General features: G+C 37.6%; 1 protein-coding gene across 1 annotated transcript; it reads left to right on the top strand.

Moving 5' to 3' along the window:
• The first annotated feature begins 2,751 nt into the window (after nucleotides 1–2,751).
• On the top strand, nucleotides 2,752–7,495 carry LOC122110531 (gastrokine-1-like). The gene is made up of 6 exons (XM_042683112.1): nucleotides 2,752–2,763; nucleotides 4,064–4,117; nucleotides 4,206–4,343; nucleotides 5,311–5,421; nucleotides 6,285–6,450; nucleotides 7,416–7,495. Exons 1-6 carry the CDS (start codon nucleotides 2,752–2,754, stop codon nucleotides 7,493–7,495), a joined length of 561 nt encoding a protein of 186 aa, XP_042539046.1.
• The last annotated feature ends 4,648 nt before the right edge of the window (nucleotides 7,496–12,143 follow it).

Raw genomic sequence — 12,143 nt, forward strand, 5'->3', positions numbered from 1 at the left:
AGGTCTCCAGCACACATCTAAACTATAATAGATCAGTACCATGAACTTTGCATCCTCTGCCTTCATCATCTCCTTTGTGATCAAGGTCTTCAAAATTCTAAAAGGGACCTAGTGAGCATTAAGCATGAGCCCTTTCTAGTTCTTAAGGAGGTGACAATATATCTACATGTTCTGTGTTCTTCACTGAAGAGACACACAATGAGTGAAACATAGCTCTCAGGATGAGAAAGAGCAAGGGACTTACACTTGTTCAGGACACTGGACAGAACTGAGGTGAGAGGAACCACTAAAACATGTACACACACATACACACATGCACACACATGTACACAGACTTGCACATACACATCTACTCACATATTACATCTCTATGTACACACACCACACAAACTCAGACATAGTCACACACTTGCTTACATAGACACTCACATAGCATACAAAGTACAAGAGAATAGGATCTAATTTTAGAGCTATTGAAATAACAGTACTATACGAGGAAGGAGTTTTTTCTCTTTTAACCTTAAAGCCAAGAAGGAAAATTGACTCTGTGAAAGAAGGTAGAACAGAATATGGGTCTTTAGAACCCTAGATCCAACCAGCAGCTACTGAAATGGATTTTCTAATGCAAGGAACATGCTCAGAGGTACCATGGTTATTGTTCCCTAAAAAAGAAAAAAAATGATTTCATTACGGAGATCAAGAAAAATAAGGCTATTAAGAAAAATCAGGTTTTTGTAACTGTAACCCACTTGCTCATCACCTTTTCAATAAAGATATTTTTAAGGAAGAAAAATCAGGTAAGAAAAAAGAGCAAACTATGTTTTGTGCTCGTTTAAATTGGGGAAAATCTGTATACAACATGTGTGGATTTATTCCCTATAGATTTCTTAGGCAATTGGATGTATGAATGTGAGTTGTCCAGCTCCAAGAGAGATACCTTGAATTAATTCTATCTGCCTAGCTATCTACCTACCTATCTACCTGTCATGGAGCATGCACCACACAAGCACTACACAGATCTACTATCGAAATTGTCAATTCTATAGTAGAGGCCCTGTGAAAATGTTTACATGTGGTGTGAACCAAGATGACCACCCAAGGCTGGGCCTAAAGGCAGCGCATGTGCTACTTCCTGTTGACTTCACTATGCTGTGACAGTTCTGAAAGTAGGTGAAGACTTCTTCACACATGCCTGAGGCTTACTGATGTTGTGCAACTGGAGTAGCTCTAAAGGTATTTGTCAGTGAATTTTCTTTAAATCCCTATCTTAGTGTTTATTATTTTTGGAAGAGAAGCTGATTTTGAGTCAAGCTATAGAAATCTGTAACCCGTTCCTCTGACGACAGTCCATGCACACAGGACAACTGTAACATAGGAAAGCTTCTGAAGTGGACATTTATAGGCCAGCAATTAATGAAGCAAAATTATCCACCTCAGCAAACTTGACTCACCAGAATTAGTTTACAATTAAAAAAAAACAAACTTAGACTTCATTTCACTTCCAAAAGCACTTTGATTGGCCAAGTGATCTTGAGCACTTACTTGATTGGCCAAGTGATAGTTTCTACCCCTTTTTTCTGATGAAACTTTTTACATTTTAATTTAATGTGATGTTTTAAACATAAATGCCCAGGAGACAAATAAAAAGATAGATCTGTCAGTTGAAGCTACAAGAGAAAAGGAAGGAAGCATCCAACTAAAAGATGTGGAGGAAACTGGTAGAGGGAGCAGTATCTGAGCTGGAATTTGAAAAGTGAAATGCAATTTGCTAGAAAGGCCAGGGAGCAGAATTCTGACACAGATCAGAATAAGAACCAGCAGGTGGAATAGCACAGCGGTGTGCAACCTCTCAAATACTGCCAGAATGTGGAAACTCTGGTTAGCTGGAATATAATGCAAACAGAACAGACTCAACCTTTCTATAGAAGACCCTGAATGCTATTCCCATGAGTTTCAGCTTTATCTTTAGTGGACAGTTAAAAGCATGGTAGTGTCATGTATACTTGCATGACAAGATTTAGGAAGACCAATCTAAGGGACAAGGAGAGAATGCACGAAATATGAAATATCCATGACTTGACTGGTCAATAAACAGCATGAGCTGTTAGCTAAGGCCAGAATTGAGAGGCATTTCTGATGTGCATTGACAGGATTGAATAACTAACTGGATGACGGACGGGGGGGGAGGTGGTACTTACAGTAACTCCAAGATTTGCTAATGAGGTAAGTGATAATACTATTGAGACATCTCAGAACTCCAAAAACTGGGATGCATTTAGTGAGAGAAGGTAAGAAATCATGTTGAATCAAACAGAAGTATTACAATGGGACCCGAAACAGCTCCCTATAGGAACTGGTATCTGAAAAGCCTGGCACACTTAGAGACTTTACCCGTTATCTTGTTAGCTTTTAGGGATTACTCTTTTCCTCAGTCTTTGTAGGATCAATCTATAAAATTCTCACACACATGATTTCAATTAGACCAGAAGTTTTCACAAATCCTGTTGATTTTGATGTGATAGTTGAGTTTAACAGGTGATGAGTCAACTGTATGTCAAAGGCTTTGATAACCAGGCAGGTGTTTCCAGCTTCCTAAAAAGTGAGGTGCTGATACAAGAAAAAAAAGAGATAAGTCCTTGACTCCACCTGAGTACACCTGTTTTGAGGAAAGCTGGTCAAGTACAAATAGGAGCGGGCAGCGTGGCCAGCTCCATGCTGCCTGCTTCCCTGCTCCACTGCACTCTTGAAGATATGAAGGTCACAGTAAGTCCATGTGTTTCTTTTGAATGTGTTACTATAACATTGGAAAATATTAATATTTTGAGATGATTCTAATGATGATATTATCATCATGAGAAAGTTTGGAAAGTATCCTCTTCTCATTTTTCTGGAATCATGATATCCACAAGCATCTCTATTGAGAAAGAAAACAATGCTGGGAGTAGACTTATGTCTGAGCATCTCTTTTAAATTATTCGGTAAAATTACTTATCATCTCCCCTGACTTTTCCTCATTGTTGTTTCTTCCTTTACCTAACTCTTGATCATGTTCATGACATATTAAAAGCTTATTAAGAAAAGAAGTTGGGGGAGAAGCCTATCACTTTTTTTGTTGTACAAGGAACCTCCAAGTGAAGAAGTCTTGTATGGCTCATTTCTGGGCATTTCTGCCAAAAATCCTCTGAACCCTGAAGCTAGCACAACTTTGCCCCTGCCTCCATATGGAGACCAGAAGCATTGGGATGCACCCTAAAATTCGATCAAAGGTTTTGGTGATATTAAGTTCCTTACAAAAGGATGTAGAGAGATTAGCATCAGATGAGCATTTTTCTGCTTCAACATATTACACAATAAGGTATATGACACAGACACTATTTTATAAGGAGAGTGCCAACATGAAATAGTTATCTAGAAATAAGTCTTCTTAGTAGCAGCATGGCTGGAGAAGGCAAAGAAGTGAAGACGTTGGACACAGGTCAGAATTGCTTTCTCTTCTAGCTCTGCCATAAACAAGATGACACTGCCGGGCCACTTACTTCCCCTCTACCGTTCAGCATCTTCAGCTGTACAGGGCTCACATTTCAGACTGCTGACATTTCATAGAATATTGTAACTCTTTCTTAGAGTAATAAGAAACAATAATGGACAATTCTTAAACTCATAAAAAGAAAAACATTCCTTCTAGAGGAGGGAAATATTCAAGATCAAATAGGAACAATAACTTAGATTGTCTTCAGATGTGATTTTCAGATCTATTTATAATGATTGTTTGCACTGTAGATCCCTTCATGTTAATGTTGATTCTTCATCCATTCGTCATAGGCCTATATTCAAATTTCTGAATCTGTATGTAATATTAATAAAATTATTGCTTACAATCAATCAACAATTCTATATTAGCATTAAAACTTTCTAACCTGTTAAAGATACAAAGTCAAAGAAGAAACATAGGTCATTGACACATTGGTAGAGCAGGTAAACATTTTCCTCAGTTGGACAGAAGCAGGAAAGAGAAGTGTTGTTGGGTGGTGTAACAGCAGGACAATGTTATCTGTGATTCCAGATGATCTTGCTCGGACTGGTTGGACTCTTCATAGCTCCTGGTTTGGCTGACTACGTAAGTCTTGTGTCTTAATGCTTGTTACTAAAATGTGTTTGCAAAGACACATGGTAATGAATCATTCTTAATTTTTTATAAACTTCAGAATATCAATGTCAATGACGACAACAATGTGGCTGGAAGTGGGCAGCAGAGAGTGAGCATCAACAATGCACACAATGTGGCCAACATTGACAACAACAATGGATGGGATTCCTGGAACGCCATCTGGGATTATGAAAATGTAGGTGGCCAGCGTGCACTTGCTAGTCATGGAAAATAATGTTATCTTTTACAAAGAAAAAAAATGTGCCAGCTAGCCATAGCTTTTTGTAAATTCTATCTGCATATAAGGATAATAGTTTTAAGTGCCTGCTTTGCTCACCTAATTTTATTCCCTAGATATAACTTCTATAACTGAGGATGGCCTGATCAGTTAAAATTCAAACCAACAAACATTTAGGTGACATTGGATTGAACAATTGTAAAGCTATAAGACAAAATACATCCTTTAAAAAAAATACATCCTTTTGTGTTGCTTAGAAAGCCAAAATATTGATGAACGATATCTACAATATCACCATGACAAATCATGTCCTACCATACAACTCAATGATTTCTATGTCATCACAACTTACCAATTGTACCACAAGTATGATTTCCACTAAAGCCTATCTCACTCTGTCTTTAATTTCCTTCTCAAAAGACAGAAATGGATATTTCACCTGCAACTCAAAAGGACCAACAGAAAAAGAAATAGCAATAGTAATTGGATTAAGAAGGAAAAAGAAAAGGAAACAATTAGACACTAGAGAAGATGACAAACATTTAAAAAGCAAAGTCTTTTCTTTCAATTTTGTTGTCTGATCACTTATTTCTGTCTTATCTGCCTCCTTTAGATGTTATAAAGATCAAAGAATAAAATGTAACAACTCTGTACCAATAAAACAGACATGTTAAATAACGTCTACTATTCTAGAACTGAGGATAATCCATGAGTTAGATGGTTCATCTCTGCACTCAAAAAGCCTCTTCCCTACACTCACAAACATTAAATATGTGTGATCCTAAACAACATCGAGTACAGGCTCCTGTTCCACCTCCACATGATCCTGGCATTCCATTTCCCTCTACTGATAGAAGGACTTCTGGTCAGAAAGAACGTAGACTGGGAGAACATAGACTTCCCTGTCTCCTCTTTTCTTTCACAGAGCTTTGCTGCAACCAGACTCTTTGCCAAGAAGTCATGCATTGTGCACAGAATGAACAAAGAAGTGATGCCCTCCATTCAAACTCTTGATGCACTGGTCAAGGAGAAAAAGGTAACTGTAAGTCTTCTGCTTTCTGGTGAAAGGAGGTGTGGTAATAGCTAGTAATAGTGTCTTATCTACCTGTATATTGTAATGTCAGGCACAAAGTGGGCAGAGTGGTTATTCATTGCCTGAGGGAAGGCTTCATCCACTATATTAGCTTCTGGGATTCAATTTATCTCCAAAGGGTTCAGCAGACATGTGATAACCTTGGCTGTTTGAAGAGCAAAGCTCTATTTACATCAATGAATTCTCAGTAATTCTTCAAGCACATTTTTCTGCCAGAACTACTTAGAGTCAATAGATATAGCAATGTTCAGTTTGAGAATATCAGCTAAGTTTGAATTTCAGATAAATCACAGATATTTCCTTTGTACATGAGGGATATTTTATCTCACAAGTAATGTGTTATTTATCTGAAAATCAAATGCAACTGAATGTCCAATGTATTATCTTGTAATCATAGTTGAAGTAAATAGGAAGAGGGGATCCAGTATGGTTACATTTTTTTTTATTTTGCCTGAGTTCATATTTTTATAACTTATAAATGTGTAATTTTCATTAGCATAATGGACTACACTAGTAGTCTATGTAGATTACATACTTAGATACTGGTCATCACAAAGCACCTAAGTTTATTAATACAAGTTTCAGAATAAATTTGTCTTCTGTTTGTATGAGAAGCTGAGATTTCATAACATCAAACTAACTTGAGATACGTCAAGATGAGCAGAGCTAGAATTCACTCTTTATCATCTTATGAGAAAATTGTAGCCAAGCAAACTCAGTTTTGATTTCAACCCATCCATCAACAAACCACTCACCTTGTCCTTCATTCTATCTCTTTCTCATTTCCACATCATCCCCATACTCAGCTTCAAGGTAAAGGGCCAAGGGGGCCACCTCCCAAGACCATGACCTTCTCTATTAACCCTCACAAAGTTGATGACCTGAGCCAGTTTGGAACAAACATTGCTGGCATGTGCCAAGGGATGCCAACATACCTTGCTGAGGAGATTCCAGGTGGGTCTTCTTCCTACTGAACATGCTGTGTTACTACTGGCAGAATTACTAGACAGTCCTGAGTACTGATCATGTGGGGTTGGTCATCAAGGCTAACTCTTGTAGAGCACTATGTCCATGCTAAGCACCATCCCAGGAACATTCACTATGTTGACTCCTTGTTTCTCACAAGTCCATTTGGATGGTTATTTGTTTTGTGTGTCAGTTCTGAGGCTTGAACTCAAGGTCTGGGCATTGTCCCTGAGCTTTTGTGTTCAAGGTTAATGCTCTACCACCTGAGCCACAGCTATACTTCTGGCTTTTTGGTGTGAGTTGGAGAAAAGTGTCTCCTCAGATCTCAATCTCCTGAGTCGCTAAGATTACAGGTGTGAGTCACCAGAGCCTAGCTTTACAACAGTCTCTGTTGCAGGTACAAGTGTTAGTCTCATTTGATGGATGAAATACAGAAGCAGTTGCAAATCCCTCACCTCGGTCACTCACACATGTAGGCTCAGATTTGGTGCTCTAACTTTTATAGTATTTTCAAGGGTAGACCCAGAGAAAACTCCACGTATATTCAAAGGAATGCATGAGAGGCTAAATGAAAGAAGAATGCTAATAAACCAGCCACTATATTTCTGAGCTTTTACAATTACTATTAAAAACTAAGTATCACAAAAAGAAAATGTTCAACTGATATTCTAAACCCAATATTAACTTCCTAGAACTCAGAACTCTAATGTGAATAATTTTATATTCATGGGTGGTAGGTAGGTAGGTTGATAGATTGATTGATTGCCAGATTATTTATAGATAGATAGATAGATAGATAGATAGATAGATAGATAGATAGATAGATTCATTGATAGATAGCAGATAGATTGATCTTAAAATTAGTACACATTGTTTGGAAAGTATATGATACTCATTAACACCCCCCCAATTGTCTTTAAATTGTCATTGATATAGACTTTTTTTATTTCTATCAGGAACAATGTCTTACGACACTGAAAAGTGCAACAATCTTAATGTAATCTGGATTCTGAACATATCCTTCTGTCGAACAATGGAGGAACAATTTTAAAGCTTCTGTGAATTTCATCATCAAATGATATGATATATTAAAATATAGGTTCTGATTATTTTTAGCAAGTAACTCTTGAAATATTTTCCTGTTATGTTTGGTTTCTTTAAGACTCAATAAACTGATCTAGCACTGAATTCCACTTATATGACCATTCCTATTATTTCTGTTTAAAATGCACTTACATAAAATATATTGGTGGTGAGTGTATTAACATGTATCCAGGACATGGACCCTATAAAGAGCCCCTTCTACAAAATACAGCCTGAGAATGGTTCCAAGAGCATCCAACTGCTCCGAAGGCTGCTCTACAGTTGGTGTGTGGCATTTCTGGTCAGCAAAGACAAAGATGAGCTAAAAAAAAAAAATAGCCTACCCTCCCCCACAGTATAATCCCTGCTTTCACTATATTTGATGTTGGTATAATTTGTGGAGGAGATGGGGAAAACAAGTCATTTAAGGATACAGGTGGACCTGTTGCAACTATGAGAAGTACAAGTTGTCATGTCGAAAACGAACTTTACAACTTTGGTGCTGGGGGGGAGGTATGGGGGGGGAGGCTGGGAAGGGATGTGAAGGGTAAACAAAGGAGGAGGCTGCAATGCTTGATAAGAAATGTACTCATTATCTTGCCCATGTAATTGTAACCCCTCTGTACAGTATGTTCACAAAAAATTAAAATTAAAAAAAAATAGCCTAAGCCAGGAAGGGAGGCTTACTTGTGTTGAAATAATTCAACACAAGACAAGTAGAAACTGAGACTAGGAAGCTCTATTAACACCAAGAAAAAACCACTTCTCTCTGTTCCTGAAGCTGTTATTTCATCTCTAAAGGGAAGCCTGTTGTGAACTCTGTTATTTCATCTCTAAAGGGAAGCCTGTTGTGAACTCTGTTATTTCATCTCTAAAGGGAAGCCTGTTGTGAACTCTACTTCTATCTTCTTTCTTTCCATTTTGTAGAATGCCTTTTCTGTGCCTATAGCAAGAGATGGATAAACCAAAATATCAGCCTCATCATTCATGCCTGCATTTTTGCAGTTCAAGAGGTGACAGCTAATGTTGAATTCCAATTCTAATTTTCTATTAGCATTATAAGGGCACCCTGTTTAGCTCAAGAATCCACATTTCCTTCCTTGATGGACAGGAGAATAAAGTCCCTTTGTGCCTATGGCACAAGGGTCTCCTCTGAACATAATAGCGCTCAGAGAAAAGAGATTCTAAATGTCATGGGTTCTGATATAAACTTACAGTTCATTGTTATTCCTATATCTGTTTGTTTTTGTTTTTGTTTTTGGTGCTAGTGCTGGGACTTGAACTTGGTGCCTAATCTCTTTTGCTCAAGGTTAGAGTTTTATTGGTTGAGCTATAGCTCCATTTCTGGCATTTTGTGGTTAATGGGAAATAAGAGTTTCATGGGCTTTTCCAGTTGGGCTGGCTTTGAACCATGATCCTTGTATCTCAGCTTCCTGAATAGTTAGGATTATAGGCATGAACTAGCAGTGCCCAGCTTATATATGTTATTTTTGAATCCCATATGCCATAAAAGGCTATCCAATCCACTTTCACAACAAAAACTGAAGATATTGGTTACAATCCCTTAGAAAATTCTAGTATAGATCAATATTACTGGGAGAAAATTGCAATTTTCTTTATTTTGATGCAGTTGTATTGTTTTTATATGTAGTATACTACCAAATTAGCAGTATTTTTCAAATGTTCTGAAACCCTGAAAGGTAGACATGGGTGTACTTGCTGATCACAGACTCTGACTTACGGAGACAGAAAAGAAAGAAAACTTTGTAAACTGTGTATAATACTTTGTCCTTGACTTTTAAGAAATGTTGATTCTTATCATTTGTAGTAGTATCTAGTCACTACCTAATGATTGAAACATTAAATTCACAGCCAGGTGCCAGTGGCTCACATCTATAATCCTAACTACTCAGGAGACTGAGATCTGAGACTCACAGTTCAAAGCCATCACAGGCAGAAAAGTCTGTAAGACTTTTATCCTCAGTTAAGTACCAAAAAAGCCATCAATACAACTGTGGCTCAAGTGATACAGTGCTAGCCTTAACAAAAAAAAAAAGCTCAGTAACAGTGCCCAGGCCCTGAGTACAAGACCCAGGACCAGCTAAAAAAATTACATTCACATAAGAACTAAAAAAAAATCAGAATCAAAATAGAATGTGTATTAGAACTGTGAGATACTGAAAACATGCATAGAAAAATCTGTGAGTAGGATCTAGGGTGCTATGTAGTGAAAATTTTATAGATGTTCCATTCTGTAAAAGAATGGCTGAACATTGAGTCAGGTCTTCATCTTCAAAAATGAGTTAAAAGAACAGCCTCTTCAAAGAAAGATGAAAGATACTTACCAATACTATTTGCTTCATTTATTATTAATAAATATGTTTTACTAAAATTATGAGAAATTAACTGAAAAGCAGTGCTAGGTGCAGCGGCTTCTATCAATAATCTTAATGTATTTAAAAGTCTAGGTCAAAACTAAATTTCTAAAACAGCAATTTGGTAAAGCTGACTCCAGAATAAATAGCCATCTGGAACAGTTCTACAATCAGTAAAAAAATAATAATAATTGGGTCAGAAATTGTAAAACCTCACATGAGAAATTTATAGGTCAATATTTTGTATGGGAGATGTAACAATTGAAGATAACACATTTTTCTAATATCATACAAACTATTCAAGTATATAAGAAAAAAAGAGCCAAGACTGTGTCCAATTCATTGCATAAGAGTATGAAAATTAGCTTTCTAGGTTGTTGACACATATTAGCAATTTACACTCCAAAAGTACATGGGTTTGCTTGTCCATCACCTGCTAGATGAAGAGGTGTGCTTCTCCACTAAGGCACTCATTGTTTACCAGTGTAAGAGAGTTTCATTGGTCAGGATGTTTCCACGTAGAAACTGAGTTTGGCAAGGCACAGGGCTCACTCAGAACCACAGAGATAATAAATGCTGACATATAGGCTTGAGGGTTTCTTTGGCTTTCTGGGTCCATTGTTTTTATCTCACACATTTAGTCAAATCATATTCACTTTGAAAACAAAGAAAGCTATCATCTGCATTAATATAAAAAGCTATATTTTCAATGATGGGTTAGCATTTCTCTGTGTTCATTTATGAGGAATATCAGAGTATAAAGTTTTAGGGTCCAGGTGCCTACCACACACACACACACACACACACACACACACACACACACACACACACACACATACACACCAACACTGTTAATCTCAACAAGACCCACCCATCTAGAGCCTTTGGAGTTCTTGAGCTAACAACACAAAGCAGTCAAATCAACATTGCTGTCTTTTATGCTTAAGCAAAGCAGAAAGCCCACCTACCTCATTCATCTTTTCAGTGAAAATTACTTAAGAAACTGAAATCGCATAGCCATCTCCCTCCCAACCCACATTCATGCCCAGATCAAAATCCTTTGCAATGTCTAAGATCTCCATTGGGAAGAAATATAGAAATTAGGTGCTGAGAAATTCAGAGCAGTGTAGGATCTTGGCCACAGCTGTCTTAAACTATCTGCTATAATACCTGTGCATCAGACTATGTGAGATGGTGGATTACGCAGATCTAGATTCAAATACTGCTCCCTGACTAAAATAATTAACTGCTCATGGCCTCAGGGTGGGAAGGAAGAGATGAAGCAGAGATAAAAGTGCTTACTCTCTTAGTCAATTACCACAAATAACCATATAATCTCAATAAAATTCAAAAATAATTATTTTCCCTTGATATAGTGGTACATGCTTGGAAATCTAGCACGTGGAAGGTAGGGGCAGGAAGATCGTGAGTTCAATGCCAGCCACATAGTAAGCTGTAGGCCTCTTAGTGAATTTAATTTTTCAAACATTGAATAGTGACGAGAGTCACTTATTTCCATTAAATAGAACCCAATTGGCTCCAGTCATCTCCATGAGTGTCTGCCTGGGCTCCAGGAAGAAGAGGCATGCCATCATGACCCAGAGAGAAGACTATCTCAGGATGAGGATGAAAGTTCCAGAAGACCTGCTCAACCATATATGCATAGTTCTAATCCTCTTTGCATCATATTTACTATTATCTCATTACCCACAGTAAGCCTAATGGTCAAGTTAAAGTCCAGTTGTAGGGAAGTCACCCTCTTGTGCTCCTCTCATGGGAGAGGTGCTGAGCAAGCTGACTCTACAGCAAAGAGATGGATCCAGAGAGCAGTGATGAATTGGAGGTGAAAATTCAATCTGCCAGCCTCCTTCAGAAGGTAGTTGTAACAAGTAAATGTAATAATGTATGCGACGGTATTGATGAGTGGTAAGCATTTAATAATCACCTATTTCCATCTTTTATGTACAGCCCTGGCCCATTACCGTCATGCTCTGAACAGAGTTCACCCACATGGTTGTAGACCATCAAATATGATTTCCATTAATTCCTTGTAGAAATACTTTTCTTATATGAATACTTTCATATGGAAATACTTTTCTTCCAAACAACAAATAGTCTTATTTTCTCCTTTGACTCTAAGCTGGCCTAAATGACTTTGCTTGATCAGTGGAGAGATGCAAAAGTGACATTCTGACACCTCTAAATGCAAGGTGAGATAACTCTTGAAGCCTCTGCCCATGT

The sequence above is a fragment of the Dipodomys spectabilis genome, unplaced genomic scaffold, assembly GCF_019054845.1.
Source record: "Dipodomys spectabilis isolate Male_0828 unplaced genomic scaffold, ASM1905484v1 ptg000079l, whole genome shotgun sequence".
Classification (NCBI taxonomy): Eukaryota; Metazoa; Chordata; class Mammalia; order Rodentia; family Heteromyidae; genus Dipodomys; species Dipodomys spectabilis.